The following is a 21,530-nucleotide window of genomic DNA, read 5'->3' as shown; positions in this document are numbered from 1 at the left end:
TTAAAATGCTGTTTTAACACAGGCTTGGCTTAAACTAGTCAACTACTACTTCTTACTCTACAACTTACTTAGAAACTTTTTTTACTTTGTATAAGTAAGGTAGTAGTTGTTAAAAATTGCATCCAGCTTAACTAGAGATGATGGCAAACACACTGCAGAAAGTCAGAAACTGTGCTCTGTGCACAGAGCTTGGTGGTATTTCTGGGCTATTTTCTAATGACCAGGAAAACTACAGCTGCATGGGTACAGTCACCCTGGAATACTCAAGATATTCCCACTGTGCACAATACTGATTACTTAAGAGTAAAAAGCAAAAAAACCAACCTAACAAAAACACACCCTCTTGAGTGTGTGTGTGTGTGGAGGGAGCGTGCTGAAGACAAATTCGTAAGATTGCTGAAGTCTCCAGCAGCCTTCGTGCTTTCATCTGTTGAGGTTACACTGTTGTCACAAATTAAATTGGCAGACCTCACAGCTGGCAATAAAAACAACAACAGTGAGAAGTTCCAACACAGTTAATGTACAAAATAGTACCAATCATGTGAATGTTTTCAAAATTTCTTATTCTGCATTCTTTAATGAACACCATGTAAAATGAAATCAGAAACATAAGAGACCCCAAGCTATTATGGGGCATCCTTTCTGATAAAAGGTAGTAACCAGTTTAATCAAGAAAAGCTGTCCAAAACAAAACTGAAGAAAAGACACATTTAATCTCCATTGTGGATGTAAACAGTTGGAGAAGTCTCTAAGAAACATCTTACAGAGTAACACCACCAGACTCGGGATTACAAAAGTCTAGCCAGTGAAACAAACCACACAATGCTATGTTAAAAAATCATTTTTAGAACTGCCACAAAATAATCATGCTGGGGTGTTACAAAAGGGTGGCAAGCAAATATTCAAAACTTTTCTGTACCCACACGGATCAGTACTGTAGAACACATTGCACTTTAAAGCACAGTAGCTAAGATTTCCTGAAAGACAAGGTGAAGCACATTTACCATAAGAAATTCCCCTGACAAGCGCTGGCAGTAGCAGTGAGACTTGTGAGATGAAGACAAAATTTTCAAAGACAGCAAATTCTATAGTTACATCGCTCCTCAACTGGAACCTAACTGGCAGTTTTACATAAATGAAGATGACCTCTGTGCTCACCTTACGCCCTTCTACTCAGTTTTACAGTATTTTTGGAGTGTTTAGAATAGGCAAACTTCATACCTTTGCATCAGAGAGGTGGTACGTGTTCTCTCTCAAATGTAACCAAAAGCTCTTTAAATTAAAACGGTATAGTTAATTTGCTTTGGAGGGGAAGGGTAAGAGAAAAAGGAAGCAGTGTGGGTTGACTGCTTTTTTTAAGCACAGAAAGGCTTCAAAAAGTAGAGCACAGAGTTTATTGTCAAAACAGTTTTATGTCAGAAAAAGAGAAGAATTAAGGATACTGAAACCTGGATAATTATTGCTGTAGAGGACTAACCATCCTCATTTAAACTGACAAGCCTACAGATTTGGACAAAATACACGTACACCTTGAAAATTACATTTGCACACTTATTTCAGTATTCTTTCTCCTAATTGTTCCTCCCAATTTAAAATCCTCTAGCTTCTACAACTAGGACCTGTCCCCATGTTTTCCCTGGGGCATATACAGGTGCCAACTACTGCAGTCTTCTATGTGAAATTATTACTAACAGCCAAATGCTTACTGGACCTCATTGAATTAGAGCTTAAAAAAAAAAGTTTGTGCAACTGAAAATCACAAGTAGTTTTTGTTATCAGTGTATACAGTTTTCTTCTGCATAAGTGGCTGTTGAGCTGATGCAGGGAAAGACAAAAACCAGCTGGGAGCTATAGGGAGCATCTTGCAAACTTAACGACCTAGACTGCTGTTAGTGTAATCACTACACTAAAAGCTACCTTGAAATCCCTTCTCCTTCTTTATGGAATTTTCAAATACATACTATTGTCTAATTCATTTAAGTCACAGTTAACCATGCCATAACTGTAAAAAGGCAGCCACAACACACTGCAAAGCTTGCCATGCTTAGGTAGATCCTTGGGTTTTTTTCCTCAGTGTTAAGTAATTTTTCACATTGATGTAATTGTGTAGGAACAGTTATCTACTTAAACTTTAGAGAGCTTAAGAAAAAAGCATCATACCCTTTACATCTATTTTATGGTTTAATTACATATGTTTAACAAACATCTTTTTACAAAAGTCTCCTCTAAATGGCAACTAGAACATTTAATAAATATGTACTATATAAAAATCACCTTAAAAGTATACTATTGATCATAGATTTTACCAGAATTAGCACATAATGTTGCTGACTGATACCTTACTGTTCTTAAAATCAGAAAAAGCTGGTTTCTGACAGCTCTGACTTGCATTGCCAACCTTAAAATACAGCTAATAGTATCTTCCTCCATTAATCTTACTTTTATCATTGGTCTAACAACAGATATGCTCAAACCTCATAGATAATTTGAGAAGGAAAAAAGGCAGCATTTGTGCCCCAATTACCATTTTACTAAATTCCTTGTGACAGGTCGCAACTACTCTCAGCCCAGATCGCATTCACAGTACAGTTTCACATTACAGTAGCCAAAATAAACTTGCTGCTCTCAAAATGGAAGGAACTCAACCCTGCTTCCTCTTCCCTGTTCTTCACTCCCAACTCACCCTCCTGCAGCACTTTTTAAACCCCCTCCCTTTTTTATCCATCTACTCAGATGCTCACCCAACCAGGAGATAAACCATTTCAGTTTCCTAATCCATAAAACTCCATTTATTTCACTTTGCCAGGGTTAATTTGCTAAAATTATATAGAGCTAAGTCAGTTTACTGTGTAATCAGGCACTTAATAGTGCAAAAGTCAGTGCAAGGTAAGAAGTAAGAATAACAAACCTCCCCTTCCAGACGAGAGCAACCAGTTACAACATCTCAGTAAAGTTTCAGCATGAACATTCATGGACAATTACATATGTAATCTCTAAAAAGCAGTGTCTGGGGTGTAGCAAAAAATTATAACCAGAAAAGGAACCTGGCAGAGCAAAGTCCAAAAAGACCTAAACTGTTGGCCTGTGTATAAGTAACCTTTCACATTCAACCAGATACGAAATTACGCTTATGTGTATGCTTAGCTTCCCAAATTATCATCCTTAAACAATACTGAAATAAAGATAAAAACCTTAATGCACTGCTGCTCAATGTACAAATCCTATAATGGCCCGCCTGTATAACCACAGTGGTGGTGCAAACCTTCTGATACAGCTAAAACTTTTTATTTTTAAAAAGTGTTTCAAACTAGGAGTCTGACAATAATAATAATGCCATGATAGTCATCCCATTCCCTCACTCTCTTCTAAAAGAAGTCAATTTAAATTTTGTTATGGTTTCAGGAAATGAATCCTAAGAAGTCAACACTTCTCCCATTACTAAAGTCCCATCAAGCAACTGTAACTCAGGCAATTAAAATACTACATCAGCAATGGTTTCTCTGTAACTAAACCATCTATTCCTGTTTGAGGCAGGCTAACTTCACTTTTGCTAAAGTAGATTAGGCAATTGTTTAAAGTGCACCAAAATAAATCACTTGAGCTAAAAGAAGTACTGTACTATCTGCACACAATTTGCAGGTTTTCTATCTAAGAACAAGTTCATCAATCCCTTCTTTCCCCCAGCTTTGAGCAGCAATGCAGATTACATGTAACAGCAGGGAAGTTCATGCTCAGGCTGCCCTCCTCTCCGCAAGAGGACAGGTACTCTCCCAGCATGCCTGCGGACTCGGAGAGGGAGTTCAGGGCTAAACACTTGCATTAGCAGGAGCCAGCTCTCCCTCTCCTTGCATGGCTCCCACAGACATGTGGGGCCGGGACACCAGTTCCACATCGCTGCTGACTCCTTTCACAGAATAACACCACACCCTGCGCCAGCTCCTTCCAGCAACATCTGCTTGGGATTTTTACCAGATTTGTTCATCAGTAAATGCAACAGGGAGGGTAAGAAAATCTGCCAGAGTAGCAGCCCACATATCCACTGATCACTTGCCTATTACCTTGAAATGATGTTTTCATGTACATAAGCCACGAGATAGCAAGAACATACACTTTTAGTCTGTGTCTAGGTACTTTTTCCACATAAATTGATTACCAGAAGGTGTAAACAATGCAGGAAATTTAAAGTACACTAGCTAATTTCTCAGTTCAGGCATGGCCTAAAGTAAGAAATATTTGAGTAACAGAGAGAAGTATTTAATATATCATTAAGGAAACCAAACTCACGTAAAATTGAGATAATCCTTTCCTCCCTCGAAGCTGACTGTACGTAAATACGTGCTGAAGCTTCGAACGAACTTTTCTCAGTCACAATACTTGTTTCAAAAAGCTTACTGTGGGAAAACTTACTACATACCATGTCTTAACACTCATCCTAAATTCAGAATACCCTTCATTTAACCAAGTTCATTATGTCTCATCTTCAAGAAAAGAGAAAAACAGCATATTAACATTGTGTCGATGACCACTTCAGAAACAACATCTTACCCTATGCTAGGACTTAAATGGCTTAGCTGACAAGAAATTTCTTAGTATACGGTAAAAACAAAGGCAAAGCCTTGAGATGAACCCTGTCCCTGCAGGTTAGTTCACGTACGGAAAGCCATTCCTGTAAGGTGAAAGACTCCCCTTCTTGTTCTACTGAGCAGCAAGTTAAACTGCTCCTGTGAGGTTTCATAATAGCCAAGAAATGGTTATTTGTCATGGTTACACCCACTTCCTAACACAACACAAAGTAAAAAATATATTAAGAAGAATTTACTAAGACTAACTTATCTATGAAATTGTGTGTCAAACTTCCTTCAGAAAGCACAAAGTCTCCAACCCTGAAACATGCATGAAACAGGTGGATAATCAACGAAATACATCTAATACCCACTGCAAGAGAAGCTGGGCATCTCTTTTTCAAAGATTAAAGCCATTGATTATTTACATCCCAAATAGTTTATGGAACTGTTTCTCAAACTGCAAGCCATACCTAATTTTTCTCCCATTAAAACTTACCATATTCAGTTCACAGAGAACAAATTGCTTAGAAGAAAAATTCCAAGTTACCTATCTTCCTAATTACCAGAAAAAGCTTACCTACCATCAATTTCAAAAAATGAATCCTAATACAACTGCAAAACTAAACATAACCTTGTCCTCTACAAGCTTTGCGTGCAGCTAGCTTCCAGACATCTCAGTGAATACCATGAACAAGCCAACACTGCTTCAAATTATTTGAGAGAGGTCTAATAACTACCATCAAGGTACAGTATGAACTAGTGGTTTAGAAAACACTAGTTAAGAAGTACTTTCAGATGATGAGTAGGCATGCTCAGGAACCAACTATTTGCGGTTCTACAGTTACTTTTTCCTTTTTTTCTTCAAAGCTTTTTACCATTCTCCAAGTTGCTGCATGAATAAGAGGTATAACAAATTCCACAGAAAATCAAACTGTAAAACAGAATGACACAAACTGCACCAACCAAACCGAAAAAAACCTACTTCCTTGAATTCCCGAGACTGCTTAGGAACAGAGCAATACTTCAGAAGTATGCTTTCCAAACACATTTCACCCTCTTCACACATCTATGCTGATTATTAAAGCATAACTTATCAACTTATCACAAAAATATGAAACTGTCCTGTATTCTGAACACACAACGATTGCACCAAGACATCCCTCATGTTTAAAGATGCGATTATTCCTTACAGAACATGGATCCATTACTGAAAGAAATACTATCGATCACGTTCTACGTACGCTACATATGAAAGCATACAATGCAGAATTAGGGTCCCAAAATCGGAATTTGAGAAGGAATTGTCATTCAGAAGGCTGACAGAAAAAAAAACCTAACTTGGGCTACTGAGCACTGTCTGCAGCACAAATTCCAAAAAGCCTGTAAAGTGTGAGAAGGGAAAGAAACACCACAGAGAAATGAGATGTTCCAAGTTCCTAACTTCTATAAGCATGTATATGAGAATTTATTAACCTATCTAGATCATGATCTACATTGACAAAACAGTAATAAGCAGCAATGCTGCTGATAAAATTGAACTGGCGTTTCCAGCATATATGTGTGTGCTTCAACCCTATTTATGAATCATTCTGATTTCACTGCATTACAAGTTCTGATACACAGCTACCGCGTTTCTAGTAAAATTATATTTATGAAATAGAAATTTATGACTTGCAGCTCTGATCAAGGAGCCACTTGTTTTTTCAGAATAAGTCACAACTTAATAGCACTTGTGCAGCTCTCTCCATATATTAATTACACGTTATGAAGCTTCCTGTATCAAACAGAAGTTGTAAGAACTGCTTCTGTGGTAAGAAGGGAGAAAGGAAAAAAAAAAAACCCAACCTTAAAAAAAAAAATTAGGAAGCGTTATGAAGACTGAAGGGACATTATATTTAACATCAGTAAGTCAACAAAACAGGTGATGATAAAGAAAAAATCAGATGAGCTCTCTCACTCCAAACAAAGTGTGATAATTACATGCTAAATGTTTTCTAAGGACCTATCAACATAAAAAAAAAAAAAAAAAGAAAAACAAAAACCACTGGGGTCCTTTCAAGTTCAAAGTGCTAGATCTTACCCTAAATCAAAACAGTACAATGAAGAAGCAGAACTCCTAGTACAGCATCACCTCTCAGTTTGACACTCTAAAGAGAGATGATGTATGCCAAACTTGAACGTATTACTGTGGAGAAAGCCACTCAATCCCTTAGGAACTGGTAGGCCTCCTAGGAAACAGGAACCTGTTGTAAAATGTATTATCAGCTTAATGGGGGGGGGGGGGGGGGGACGACGGACGGACACTCCACACTAACACAGTTCAGGTTTCAGACCTATTTTATCATCAGGAGTTTCTTTTCCCTGTTTAAGGGCACAGATGATGTAGTTTGGCAGAAATGTTATCTTTACAATGACCTATTTTCCTCATCATAAGTCCTGAAACCTCAGCTGTGTTTTAACAGAGGCATCTCAGCAAAGACTGGTCTAGGAAAAGTGATGGAACTACAAGTAGTGAAGCGAGCTGGACCCTCACCTATTCTGAAACCTGGTAAGATCAAAACCAGAACAATCTAACTAAGCACCCATACTTTTGAAGGTTTATAAATACTATTTATAAAAATCAAGTAGTATTTTGTCTGTAGTGTAAAAAATAATAATGTAGGTTTCTATCCAGTGACGATTAAAGATCTTGATTTATTCACACATAAATCTCTAAGAAATTAAAAACAAGGAGGTACACATTTCTTAAGAATTTCCATATAAAAGAGCGCGAGTGAAATTGACAAGCTGTAAGGCGTACCATTATTAATTGCTACAGAAGACACAGGTGACAGCCACAGAGAGCGCCGTCACGCACGCGTCAAGCAGCGAAGAAAATTCGGGTCGGGGGTTGATTTTCCCCCAAGCATTCCACTTTCTCCCCAGCCCGCAGTGCCTCCCCCCCAGCCCAACACAAACTTGGCCGCCAGGTCACCAAGCAGGCGGCACAGCTGCCCCGGCTGTCACTCCCGCCCCGGCCCAGCCGCGCGGAACCGGCGGCCCGGAGACGGGCCCCGCCGGGGTCCGGCAGCAGGCGGGCGCGGCGGAGCGCACCGGCGGTACGTGCGCCGGTAACACCCCGCGCAGCGCTCCTTTATCCTCGCTCCCGTCATTCCCTCACACGCACCGCGATCCCCCATCCGCATTGTCTGCCTCGCTCCATCTCTGATTAATATGGACACGTTTCTCGCTCCTCCTCGTCCCCGGCCGGGGATCCTCGGGAGCCCACTTCCTCCGCCAGGCGCCGGGACTCCCCCGGCAGGCCGCAGTCCCCGCGGGGCCGCGCAGGGGCGGCGGGCCCGCGGCGAAGGTCACGGTCCCCCACCCCCGCGCCCTCGGGGGCCAAAGTTTACGGCGGCGGCTGCCCGGAGGGGCCGGCTGCGTGCGGCGCGGCCCGCACCGCTCCTCGACGCCGGCCTCTGCCGGGGGAAAGCGCCGGGGCCCTGCGGCACGGCGGCCGGGGTGCCGGCGGCGGGGGGGGGGGTGCCGGAACGTCCCCGGCGGCCGGTACTGCCCGCTCCCCCGGGGCGCCCCCGCCGCGCCGCGCTCCGGCCGCTCCCCTCACCCACAGGGGGCCGAGCCCCGGCGGGCCGGCCCCTCCCCTCCGCCCCCCCGCCGCACGGCCTGCCCCTCACCGGTCATTGAGCTGGTCCTCGGTGCCCGGCAGCGGGTGCACCACGAAGTGGATCGAGGTCATGTTCCACGCCGCCGCTCAGCCCCCCCCGGCGAAGGGAGGCGGGCGGGCGGGGGCCGGGCACACAATGGGGGCGGGGGGGGCGGCGGGGGAGGGGGCGCGCGGCCTCCGTCCCTCCCCCGGGGCCGCTCAGGGCCACCGGTGGAGCTCTCGGCTGGCCCGCCGCGGCGCGCGGCGCGAGGAAGCAGGAACCCGCCGCAACGGCGCTGGCAGGAGGCTCAGCCCGCGCCGCACTCACGCACGCGCCGCCATCTTAACTTCCAGCGGGCCCTTCTCCCTCCCTCCGTGCGCCGCGCCGGGGAGGGCGGGGCGGCGGCGCGCGGCCGCGGTGTAAGCTTTGCGCTGACTGGCGCGCGCGCCGCCGCGCGGCGCCTCTTCACTAAGCGCGCCGCCGATTGGTCAGGGAGGCCTGGCGGAACGCGGTGACGTCATGCGCGAGCGGCGTAAAAGGCCACGTGCCCGGAGAGTGACGCCTTGTCGGGCGGGGGCGGGGCGGTTCGGGCGCGGGGCTCCCTGAGGCAGCGGACGGAGCCGTTCCCTTCCCTTCCCTGGCGGCCGAGCTCGGCGGAAGCGTGGCGGCACCGTTTCCCCTCCCGTCAGCCGGGCTCTGAGGGGGCTGGCCCGGCACGGCACGGCCCAGCGCCGCTTTCCTGGGCACAGGCCGCAGCGCCGCGGCCTTGCTGAGCGCCTCCCCGGCACCCGCGGGGGCTGCGCGCGCCGGGCCGTGCCCCGTGAGCGGCGCGTGGCTCGGCTCGCTGCCCGGCGCCCTGCGGGGGGGGCACGGCCGGTGGGGGGAGGGGGGGTGTGTGTGGCCGCCCCTGCCCGCAGGGCTGTTCCGCGGCGGGGGGGGTGTGCGACAGGGCTCTCCCCGCCGCCGCACGGTGCTGCAAAGCTGCTGCCCTGTACCGACTCGCTAAAGCCGGCTGCTCGCTTTGTGGTTCCTACTTACGAGTAGCGCCGCTTCCCCCCCCAACAGCCGGAGTTTCCCACCCTTTCCCTGCGAGGCGGGTGGTGGATCGCGGTAAAAACTTCGTTCCCGAGCCAGTGAAGTACTCGATGGAGCTCTGGCTGCGCACCCTCCCTCTGGACAGGGTTCAACTCGAGCGTTCCAGGAGAGTGCACCTTGCAAATGGAGTTGTTTTTAACAAATCAACATCTCGATTTGCTGAAAGTTGTGTAACAAAGTCAACAAAACAGCTATTAGTTTCTCTAGAAACTAACACCTTAGCCGGGATTCTACCAAGCTTTGATTTTTTTTTTTTTTTTTACTAGGGTTTGCAGCCTGCTCTTGCTTGTTTTCAGGAAATCAGAAATTTAGAAAACGGTCTTGTAATTTTTCAGTATGTGAGGAACACTAGCAATCACATCATAATGGTATAAAAAAAATTCTAGAATCTATTTCTGTAAGTTAAATTTATTTTCTGAGATTTAATTTATAGAAGTCATAGTTTGTTCCTCCACTACCAAATCTAAGGAATTTTGCAACTTGCTCATCTTCTATTCCTCTTTCTTCCCTGGCTCCTTCTCCACTACAGCTGAAAGGAGCTAATTCAAGAATTAGCTGATGTAGCTTCTTGCAGCCAAAAGATCTGGGGGTGTGTATTTTTTTAAGTGCAACTATCATTAACAGGAAATGCAATAAAGAGAAGAAATACTCAGTTGATGTGTTCTAGCTTTCTCATTCTCACTGTTTCCCCAAATGTTCTGTTATCAAGTGACAGTGATATTCAAGTGGATTCAAAAGCACAAATAAGTAATTTAGCTTATCCTAGAAGGAAAATCCCAATAGTTTTCTGGAAATACACAAGACATGGAGAAGGACTGGTTCTGTTTGATAGTGAGTCAGTGCAGTAGCTGTGCTTTTAACAATGTGTAGATCCATGATGGACCCTTTTTTTTCCTCTTAGGACAGAGCTAAGTCTTTGGAGTATTTAGGTCTGCATTTGATTGTCCCGAAATTTGTTAGTTTTCTCCTGCTTTGTCTGTGGGTTTTGTTGTTTTGCTTTTTTTTTTTTTTTTTTAATATCAGTCTTCATGCTTTTCCTGAAAACATTTGTGGTGTTTATTGCAATAAGAGATTTTTCTAAGCTGTCTTGACCTCAGTCATCTTATCAGAATCACTAGTGTGTTTTGATAATCACCTGAAAAACCATGCACCTCAATTTTACTGTTGTTTCCCAGACAAAAAATTAGTGTTTGCCTTTGACAGTCATTCCTCTTTTCCATTGAACTGTAGGAGGATGGGCCACATGAACTCCTGCAGTAGGTCTTGTTGCATCCCTGGGAATGCTTTCAAGAATTTTTGGTAGGGTTTGGGAAGCTCCAGATATTTGTTTGCTCTTGGGATCAAGATCTAGTCCTCCAAAGTGTTTACATTTCCAAATAACAGACTTGTTCAGTGGAGTTCTCTTAGGGGCCAGGCATAAGGAAGGGTTTTCTATTACTCTCTTCCTTCTGCCCTTCACGTGCAAGCTTTAGAGGTTAATGGGTTATGGAAACCTGTTGGATAAAAGACAGGAAAAGAGCTGGAAAAGCCCAAAGAGGGCTCATGTCTGTTAGGGCTCAGCATTCTGCTGCTGGCATTTCCAAGTAATCCTTTTCTGTAGCTTTATTTACATTATGACTGAACCCCAGTTTTAGCCATTGCCTATGGCTGTGTCAATGCAAACACTCAGCATAAGCAAAAAAGAAAAAAAAAATGGATTCTACTGGAACTTGCACTTGCAGCCAGAATAAACTTAAGTAGTGCGAATGTCAGCTTTTGTTCGCACAAAGAGTTTATGCTGCTGTCTAGAATGGCAGGTAATCCTAAGTGTAGATGAGAGGGCAAAAACCCAAGCTGACGATATTGTTAATCTGACAGGTGTTTGTAGCACGGTGGAAGTTCCAGCATGCTGTCGGAAGCACCCACACTTCTCGAACAAGAATGCAAGGCTGCATCTTACCGGTTGACTTTTGGAGTACCAGTAAGTGGTAACGCATCGAATGCCTGCGTTGTCCGCTCATGAAGGTAACAGAGTTTGATGGTCCTTTCATTACCTGAACTGACTCCAAATAGAATTGCTTGCTCATAGTAGAACCTCTCGTTCTTACACCCCCTGTTTTTTAAGAACTTAAAAATAAAACTTTTCCTAAGTTTTGTAGATTGACTAAGCCTGTTGGATGACAACATCCAATACCGAAATGGTATTTAAAAATCCATATTTACCAAGTCATGAAAAAAATCAAGAACTGAACTAGATTTTTGTTCTTTACAAAATATATCTTAAAGACAGGACTTCTGTCTTGGCCTGAGAAATTTACTTCCCTGTGTTGCACAGCTCCTCGGTGTATAGATGGTGCTATTTTCAGGCCTAGTGATAAAGCAGCAGCTTCCTTATGAAGGTGCAGCTATAAATACACCAACACCCAACTAGCCAAACAAGTTCCTTGCTGGTATACTTGTCTGTGCGAGAGTTTTTGCCAGCTTGGAAATACCATATAAAATAACTGCTGTGGGATCATTGCTGTTGTGTCTGAAATTAAGTTGTGATGAGAGTCAGCATTTCCTGAAGTTTTCAGACTGGTAGAAGCGCATGGGTTGGAAGGAACCTCTGGAGGGCATCTCCTCCAGCCTCCTGCTCCACAAATGGCCAGTTCAGTAGACCAGGTACTTTCCCATCAGAAACAGCTTCTGAATCACATGCACCAGGACAGACTTACTCCTGACTGCTCGCTAAACTCCCTGGGCAGCTGCAGGCCTGGTGCTTTGCACAGAAGACTTAGTCCCCAAAGGGATGGGAGGGTTAAAGTAGGTGGACTATAAGGGACTTTGCTCTGTAAACAGTGCAAGCAGATGCTGGCAGGTGCAGCGGGGCCTGTGGCTGATGGGGCATGATGAAGTCAGGGAGGAGGCCCTGAGCAGGAGTAAAGGCTTCAGGCAGCTAAGAAGAGCCCCAGTATGTGCTTTCCAGGCTGTTAACTCCAGATGTCGACAGAGATGACATAAAGCTGGCAGCAGAAGATTGTATTTTGCTGTGGAAGAAATGAGGCCAGCATTCCTGGAAATGTCAACAAGAATGTTGTGCACAAAACTGCAGCTTCTAGATTATTCCCAAGGCTGCACAGAAGTTCCTATAGCAAGCAACAAAGTACGTTGCAAAGGAAGAAATTTTGTTTCCAGCACCTTGTGCCACAAACTCAAGCCAAGTTCCTTGGCTGCCTCTTGCTCTCCCTCTGTCTAGGTGCAGCGTAAGAGCAGTTTGGGGCTGGGAACGTCAGGTTTCTAAACCACAGTGGTGTGTTTTGCAACTCAAGTACCTGCATAGTTTGCAAGTTAATACTAGAAATCAGTTCCAGCTGAGGAGGGCTGCGCTGCCAGCCATTTGCTTTCTGCTGTCCTGGGCTATGTTTTGTCATGCTCATCTCCCACATTGTCATAGCCTGATTTTTTTTTTTAATGCATTGCTTATTTATGACAGCTGAAACTTCATCTTGATAACAGGTATTAAGTGTTTATAATCCTTTATTTTCTAACTTGCACCTGGCTGTCAAGTGAAGAGGTTGCTGTAATAGAAAAATAATTTGTCTTGTGTGCGAAATGATTATGGTCTTTAAGAAGTATAGTTTAAGGACACAAAAGAGCAGGGAGCTTAATAAGGTTCAGAACTGATGAAAACTTGTTTCCCATGGATTTTTTTCTTGCAGTGGGTTCTTTGGTGTCTAGTGGTGCACCATTTCTGTCTGCCCTATGGATTCTCCAGCAACTAAAAAAGGTTGAGCTCTGCTGCAGTCTTTCCCTTAGGTGCAGTACTAATCAGTTCTCCTGCCTCCTTTCTGATGCTCGGGTCAATTAAGCTAACAGATCTCTGAGACCAGAACCTTGTGTCAAAATGTGGCCCAAAGAGACTCAAATGTTCAGAAGTTAATATGGTAAGCTAGACACTGACACACAGCCTGCTGATACAACACTCGCTACCGCACACGGACTGAAATACACCTGTTTAAAATAAGGCAGTACTGCAGGTGAAGGACTCCTGGGCTAGAAATAAGGATTCTGCGTCTGTTTCTCCTTTCTTTAGTGTGAAGTCAGGGTACTTGCTTCTCTTTAGGGGACTTGGCACAGTTATGTCTGGGACCAAGGTGAGATCTCTGCCAAGTACTCATTGGAGTTTGTACATCCACCAGTATCTGGCAGACTGAGGTTTTGTTTTGATAGATCCCTCACTTGACATTGCTCCTCACCTTACTTGCATCCTTCTCCAGCTCCCACAGAGACACTTCTGAACACCTCTTCCTTCTGACTAGGCATTCAGGACATCTCTTCTTGTCCAGGCCCAACCACAAAGTTTACGCAATGGCTTTTGTATGTGTAGACCAGACCTGTCTGCTGACAAATGCAGCTGGGTGCCACAGGAAGAGCTCAGCAGGCATCCTGGGCATGGTGCAGGAGCTGAACATCTTGGGAACAGAGGCTGTGGACAGCCGCTTTGTGCGACTGTCCCTGGAAGGCAGCACGGGCAGAGCTCATATGGACAGTGTACGTCATGGGTCTATCTCTGAGGCTTTGTGTTGGCTGTGTCACCTGGGCAGGTGCCCCTGTGCAGGCAGCTGAAAGGCAGCGTGGTGCTCATTTACATCAGAGTGGCTTCTGTAAGCTTATGGTAGGGAAAGACAGAATTTGTTTGAACTTCAGCAACCTAAAAGGCGGGCATGTGACCCTAGCAGGTCATCTGGGTTCCCTGTGGATTGCCTTCTCCTGCTCATGTGACTGCAGGCTGCCAAGGGAGTCTGGATGATTAACTGGGACAGAAAAGGGGTTTTATTTCCCTGTTAGTTCCATTTGATTGGTTTAGTTACTCTTGCCTTAACCGTATTTACCTTCAAAGGTGGCAGTTTCAAAAAAAAATCACCTGTATAAATTGTGAGGGTGAACTGCATTCCCAGCAATACTTCTGTATGGCCTTGATTCATGTACTGCTTCTGAAATCGTTGCAGAGTAAATTTGTTTCTGACAGGGAAAGAAGTGGAGACCTTCCAGGGCAAAAGCAAATGAATTGTTCCATGGACTCCGATGGGACCAAGATTTACCTTTCGGTGTAGTAGCCTACTTTATAGCTGCTGTTCCTCTGCCATTAAATAGCCACCTGTCGTGGACGGATATTTATAATATAGAAAGAAATAGTAGGTAGTTGTTGCATTTGTGTTTAATTCCACTCGAAAAATTGTTGAAATTTTAAAAGTTGAAGAGGAGCCAACTGTAACATAAAGCAATGGGTGCTGAGTGCCCAAGAATCTGCAGTGCTGCAATTTGAGGGGATTTGTGTTGGCCAGCTCTAGGTGTGCCTCACAGACTGAACATCCACAGCTTCCCGCTCTTTGGGAGCACAGGTTTCCATTTGGTTTCACCAAAAGGAGGCCAGGTTGTGTGGTCTCAGGCTGCTCTGCAACGTGACCTGGAGGGTGGTGAGAGGGAGACGAGTTTTGAGCCCAAACTGCCGATTTAAATGACAACCTAGGCACACAGAGAGAAAACTGAGCTGCCCATGAGACAGCTCTGAAGCAGCTTCCATTTACAGCTGGCATTTTAAGCAAACCAGAGGCTGTGTCATTTGAGAAGTGCTGTTCAGGAGAAATTTGGCCTGTGCAGAATGAGTGTACGCAGAGGCTGCAAATTCACCATCTCTTCTAAAACAGCTATTCCACATTTCAGCAGCCAGAGGCTCCTGCCATGGGCAAGCAGGCATGGTTTCAAACACAGCTCCCTGCGAGTGAAAGCATTCTCATCTCTTGGACCACCCCATTCCCTTTAAATAATGGACTTTGCTTTCAGGAAAGATCTCACCATTCTGCTAAAAAACTTACGAGATTTTTTTTCTTCTTTGTTTTTCCCTCCTTAAATCACTGAGGACATTTACATACAACAGAACAGCCGTTCTTTAACTGTTCCTCCATGTCATTGTAGTGTATTCCCAAGCTGAGAACATAATTGCAGCAGGTCATCACAACCAGTCACAGAAGAGATAAAATGTCAAAAAAAATAGATGTTGACTTCATGCAAGAAGAGGCAGCTCTAACAGATGGGAGTCCCATGAAAGAAAGTTTTAGGAATTTTATGCTGCTGGAGATTCAGTGCTGAAAAGGAAAAAAGTAAAAAGAAAAGTGCAGTGGGGGCAGTGGTCAGTAGGAGATGCAGTACACAGAGACCTGTGTTGGGAACTGTTTTGCCAGTTCACATTTAGCTTCAGTGAAACTAATGGAGGAAAGAAAATATGAATAAATAGTTTGGAATGTTTTTTTTTCCGTGCTTTGTAAGAGGAAAGGGACTTTGATGGATGAACATTTTATTGTAACAGCAGTTACAGCACTTGTCTGTTGTATGTGTTGGTGCATGTATTTATATAGATAGGTAGGTAGTTTACGTGCAACTGCAGGCAGATTTGCAAATACAGAATTACTGGCTACTAACTGAACTTACAGGTAGTTCCACTTGCAATGAATGTTGCCTACTGCTACAAACCGAGGTGAACTGCGGTGTTTGTAAATTTATCAGCCTTTAATTATTCGGGCTGAATGTTTAATGCGGCGTATCTGCCTTTGTCTAATTTTTAACAGAAGTATCAAGCAAAAGGTTTAGCTATTACAAAAGGTGATGATAGAAAAAGATGGCCTTTAATCATATTTGAAACATTTTATTGAAAACTGTCATGCCACTAGAGTCTGAAGGAGGGCAGTCGGTGTATTATCACTTGCAGGAAACGCCAACGTTCACCTGAATTTGGGTTATGAGCACTGGGCAAAATTAAAACTGAATTAAACATGCCAGGTAGAAACTTGTTAGCATTTGACAGGTCTGTTCGCTCAAGATTACATACCTACACTTGTTCTTTTCCCCATACAGCTTGTACAAGCTACCTAGACCCAGCTAGATTTGCCTGAAGGTTTCCCTTATGCGGTGCCTTCCAGCTGGCAGAGGAGGGGGCAATGAGCCCTTCTTCTGCCCCTTGGCTACTCCTCTGCACAGAGCGCCTGCTGGGCACAAGTGGGAGATGTCTCCTCTGTCACCTAGCTTTTGGGACTGCAAAGTCAAGAGCAAAAGTGCATTGTTTTGGGATGCCCCATCTAGAAATGCTGTAAATTTTTGATGCAGAAATTACAGGTCTCTGCCTGAGGAGTGTACTGAAGTTTACAGTATGTAAGGCACTGGGGTGGGAGTTCAGATAGGCTTCAGTCATAACAACAGGTGAGTTTACTGTTAAATGCGTATCTTATCCGTTTGGCTTCCTATTTCCTATGATTTATTCTGCTGCTCTGATAAACTATGATTTAAAACACACTGACATGCCAGTTCAAGCTAATAGCCCCTTCTCCTACACTGAAACACATCACAGCAAGTGGAAGATGCTGTGCTTTATATCTGTCTCCCAGGATGAGGGAGAGAAGAGCTGAGGGCTGTGGGGCTCAGCCCGCAAAGACCGACACGACACGCTGTCAGCTGAACTTGCGGTGGGAATCAGGTCCAGACAAGAGATCCCTGAATTTAGGTGTCTTATCGCCCACTTCAGTCAGTGGAGGCTTAGTTATGGTAATCAGTGGAGATGGGGCGTGATTCAGCTGATGAAATGTAGGTGTCTGTCCTCTGGTGAGCTGAATCCCTCATTGCAGTGGGAGGTGGGACACTGAGCTCATGCTGGCGTGTCGACACCCCTGGGTACAGTCTCCAGCTGCTGGCATTGTGTCTCCAGTTTAACGAGAGGGGCTGGCTGCACCCCCCTCGCAAAGGCTGGAGCTGCTGAGCCCACCGACTGCTCTCAGCCTGTGTAGGGCATGCTTCAGCCCCGCTGTGCGGGGTGGCTGGGCACATCAGACCTTATTTAGGGTAGTCAAAATGGCACCGGGAAAGAACACCCAAGGCTCTGCAATAAAGAAACAACATCAATCTGTTAAAATTATTTTTACAACCTCAATTGACGAGTTCAGACAAATAGACTTAAGCGAGCCTTCTCAGTATATGAAATGTTAGTATCTACCACTTATTTTTTCAAGCTATGTTTTAGATTTTGTTTTCGACACAAAAGAGTCATATAAAATTATGCAAATGAGCTGCCAAACGCAAGGCATTATGCAGATTTGTGGAGGCAGGCAGCAGAGTGTTAACCCTTGGTGCTGCAGCTTGCTGCGGAGGGAGCGCTGCCACAGCAGCTCCGTGGGAATTCCTTTCAGCCCTTGCACTCTTTAATTGCAACGCTCCTGCGGCAGGGCCCGAGGTGTGAGGCTAACCCTCCTGCACACACCCCCTTACCAAATGGGTTTAAGTTGACAGTGGAGGTGTATTTGCTGCGGTGTTCACCTCACTGTCCTGCCTGGCATCTCAGAAAAGACAAGCATCGTGGCTGTCATCCGCTGTTTCATACAGGTTGTTTGCAGATTACTTGAAGTAACTGTCATGGGAGAAATATCGAATTGCTTTTCAAATGTCAGCAGTGTGGTAACACTTTAAAAACAATTGAGATTGTCAGCTAGAAGTCCTCCTAGCTTGCTGGGCTGGCTGGTGAACACAAGGTACGGTAGCAGCCTTGACTTTCTGGAGAGAAAGGCTATTAAAAGAGCTCCATGTTGTGCTGATTTGTGGGTTCAATAGCTCATTATCCCATCCAGCTATAAAGGTGGTGGGAATAACTCTCATCCAGGAACAGATGGGTTTTGATAGAAATCCAAGGCCTGATCTGCTCTGGAAGTTTGCCCTGATCTCTGCAGCCGATGCCAACAGCTGACATAGCCACATCAGTGCAAGCACTAGTGCTGAGCAAGAAATCCATGGGTTATGGCAGGGCAGTATGGCAAATGGCAGGAGCTGGCAAATCCCCAGCTCACACAAGGGTGTAAGAGCAGCTAATCTCTGATGGAGGTGCCTGATGCTGAGTTAAAATAGTCTTGGTGGCAGCCAAGCCTGGAGAGGGAGAGAGTTCATGTAGGGTGGTTTTGGAAGGGCTGGGTTTGTGCCTCAGGTGGGATGCCAAGCCCCGTGAATACGGGGTTTGTTCAGCATCAGCAGGGACAGATCCTGCTGAGGGCAGGAAGGAGTCTGGCTGCAGCACAGGGGGACTCGGTTCCACATTTCCTCCTGCACTTCAGTTGCTCATGGTTCTCTCTAAGAGAGCTCGCAGAACAGCACAGGTGCCAAGGAAAACACCAAGGCACTTGGCATTCACATTCCAGTTGCTAAATGAGGGGAGGGGAGTCATTTTTTCCCCTCTGCTATCTTTGAAGATATGTGTGTTTGTGTAGTGGATGACTTCAGTAACAAATAATGCTCTAGGAGATTGGGATAATCTGGGTTTCTCTCCTGCATCCCCTTATACCCAAAGTCTTTTGAGTTTGCTCCGCTTACCAAATTGCTCCCTCGCTTCCTTTCTAGTTAAGGGTGTCATTTCAAGCTGACTGAGCCAGTACAAAATACTGAATAAACACTGCAGTGTGTTCAAACCTGGATGCTATCAGTGAATTTACAGACTTAAAACCTATGGCCAATTTTAAACTGGATACACATGCATGCGCACGAAGGTTAGCACAGTTTAGCTACTTTGGTTTTGCTTGTTTTTAAGAGCATTTTTGGCTCAAAAATGTGATGTCTGTCATGTATTTGGAAAGAGTTGTCCAAAGCACATGATCAACATCTGTTGGTTTCGGATACGCCAGAGGAGCTTAGCAAGCCTAATAGATGCAGAGATCAGAGAAGCCATTGCTCCTGTGTATTCGTTTTTTAAAGATGGAATTGGAGTTTTCTTATTGCTCAGCAATTTGAGCAATGAGCTGGTGATTTGATTAGTGAAAAAAAAGCAAGAAACCCACCTACATTTGTTCAGGTCTCTGTTAGTTTTGGAGGGAGTAGCTAAAAAGGATATAAATCAGACACTGCTGCTGTACTGCACTTGCCTTGCCAGCTTAAAAGAACTAAACTAGTTTAAATAGGCAGAAGTACTGTTTTATAATGGCCCACATCCCAAAACAAATCTAAGCACAAAGACCGTGGAAGGAAGTTGCTAGGAAACCTCTACAGTGTGCTGGAGAAGTTTTGCAGCGCAGGCACCTGTAAGAGAGTCATCACCACCTGCCAGCCTGAGCATTTCCCAAAAACTGTGGTACAAAATGGTAGTTCACATTCATTTCCATAAATGAAGTATCAGGAAATGCCTCACAGCTCATTTGAAATCAGTGCAGCTTCAGGGGACTGTAAGTCATTCCCAGAACCATTCCTGAAGATGCGACACCAAGGTCCTGTCCGCACTAGCCATGAAGCCCTGACTTCTGTGTTATGCAAGGTCTGGCCAGGCTGCTTTGCTAGCACGTGCCTGCGGTCATCTTAATTAGGTTCTTAGCAAAGATCTTTGCTTCCGTGGGCTCTAACCTTGCCCATGCTGAGATTTCAGTAAGGTAACTAGATTTCAATAAGGTAACTTTAAGTAAGATTAACCCTCTGGAGGCAGGGTCACCGAGTCTCATCTCTTTTGCACTTAGAGGGTGGGTTTTGCCAGCAGATTTTGTGCGGGCATGCTGCCACGCAGGTAGTTTTTCTGCATGGGGATGTTCCAGAAAGTGAATCAAACGAAAATGTTAAAGCTGCAGGTCCACAATGTCAACATGCACACATTAAAGCCCCCATTTCTGTACCAAGTAGTCATAATTATGACATTTGAATTCTCTTAACACTCATTTCTTTCCTATGGCTACTTCATAGCTGAACGCATCCATTTAAACCTGTTTCTATGAGGAAACTGGTAGCTGAAAGGTTGGGGAATTGTCAAGGACACATTTTTCATTCATCACGAAGTCATCTGTCAGTGCAGCTCGTGACTGGGATAAGAGAGATGAAGGCATCAGGTATTGCTGGGATTACTTGTCTGTACACTGCCTTAGTAGCTTTTCCCAAAAATGGGTGATGTGGGGCATGGTGGTGGAGTGGTGGCTGCCGTGGGCACGATGAGCAGAGCAAGCTGGCCATGGTTTAAGAGTCTTCATGAAATTCCCTATGTGTGGCAAGCCCCTGATGGTGCAGCACTGGCACATTCCTGCCTGCCACCACCACTCCTTGCTATGTCATAAAAGCCTGCCCAGCACGTGCCCCACTCCCCCCTGCCCACCAGTCAAGATGACTCGTCATGGCTAAAAGCCATTAGCACTCAGAAGGTGGACCCTGGGATCTCCACCCCTCCAAAGATAAGCCATAAGGAGAAACCAGGAATGCATATTAAGCCTGAGGATGCTCCTTTGAAGAAAGATTTGTTTTAAAACAGAGGGGTTTGTTACATGGTAAAGGAGGCATTCAGGAGATGCAACGCTGATATGCGATGCTGATGTGTGAAATGTGGCTGTTACAGGATTTTCCATTCTGGTTTATCTAGTCCCTTGACACATAAAAAAAGGAAAGATCCAGATCTTCAGTTTAACTTGAAAAAAAGCTCTTAGGAAATCCTTTTTTACACAGCATATAATTAATGTATGGTATCAACCCTGGACATTCCTGACAGGTTTGAACTAGCTCTGCGCTCGATGGTCTAGCAGTGTTCGTTAGCTGTGTCCCGTGTCATGCTGTGGGAGGAGGGGCTCCAAAACATTCTGTAGTGGCAGAAACTCAGTTGTTAATTTAAAGAAAAGCCTTTTCTTCCGATATAGTTTCTGGAACAAGAAAACTGTGCAAGAGCTATAACAACATCTGGAGCTTTCCTGGTTCAGAGCAGGTTTTCTGCGTTTCAGAGATATACGTACATGCACAGAAGGCATTCCCAGTGCTGTTACTGGCGTAAGGTTACATCCAAAGACTCACAGTTCCCATGCTTTGGGGCTCAGAAAGCAGCACCCGCCTCACCTGCTCTTACCACGGTGATGCCCACACCTGAGCTATTTCCCTGCACCTTCCTTGGGGCCGGTGGGGAGAAACAGGGACCCAACAGACTCAGCTGTACAGCTGCTGGTGGGATTAACCATGCCCTAGGTGAACCTCTCTTCTCCACAGGCAGAGGAAATTTGGAGGGGAGTGGGTGTGTTTGCTGTAGGGGTCTGAAATGAAGTGAGCGAAGCCCACCAAGGTGCGTGCTGACGGCAGCCATCGGCCATCTGGCTGTGCCCCCTCCCAAGGCAGCGCTGCCCTGGCTGCTCGGTGCTGAAGCAGTCACCTCTGGCAGCCGTTCATCCTGCCCCTCTGACAGGCACAGCTTCCCTGAAGTGAGGATGTGCGTCTCCCATGAATCATCTCC

The 21,530-nt window shown here is 45.1% G+C and overlaps 2 protein-coding genes across 14 annotated transcripts in view; one reads left to right on the top strand and one right to left on the bottom strand.

Annotated features, from left to right (window-relative positions):
- UBR5 (ubiquitin protein ligase E3 component n-recognin 5) overlaps positions 1 to 8,581 on the bottom strand; it is an 89,359-nt gene extending 80,778 nt beyond the window's left edge. For all 13 annotated transcript variants that reach the window (XM_055800963.1, XM_055800966.1, XM_055800965.1 and 10 more), the window contains exon 1: positions 8,240 to 8,581. In XM_055800963.1, coding sequence (XP_055656938.1) covers positions 8,240 to 8,301 — 62 coding nt within the window. In that variant the 5' untranslated portion in view covers positions 8,302 to 8,581. The remainder of the gene's footprint in view (positions 1 to 8,239) is intronic.
- A 25-nt stretch (positions 8,582 to 8,606) lies between these two features.
- Positions 8,607 to 21,530, top strand: part of ATP6V1C1 (ATPase H+ transporting V1 subunit C1) — a 162,835-nt gene continuing 149,911 nt past the window's right edge. Inside the window, exon 1 of the mRNA XM_055800980.1 lies at positions 8,607 to 8,622. The gene's annotated coding sequence lies outside the window, so the exon portion shown is untranslated. The remainder of the gene's footprint in view (positions 8,623 to 21,530) is intronic.

Source organism: Falco peregrinus, chromosome 3 (assembly GCF_023634155.1).
Source record: "Falco peregrinus isolate bFalPer1 chromosome 3, bFalPer1.pri, whole genome shotgun sequence".
NCBI lineage: Eukaryota > Metazoa > Chordata > Aves > Falconiformes > Falconidae > Falco > Falco peregrinus.
The sequence above is the reverse complement of the archived record's forward strand: the minus strand, read 5'-3'. Positions and strand labels throughout refer to the sequence as shown.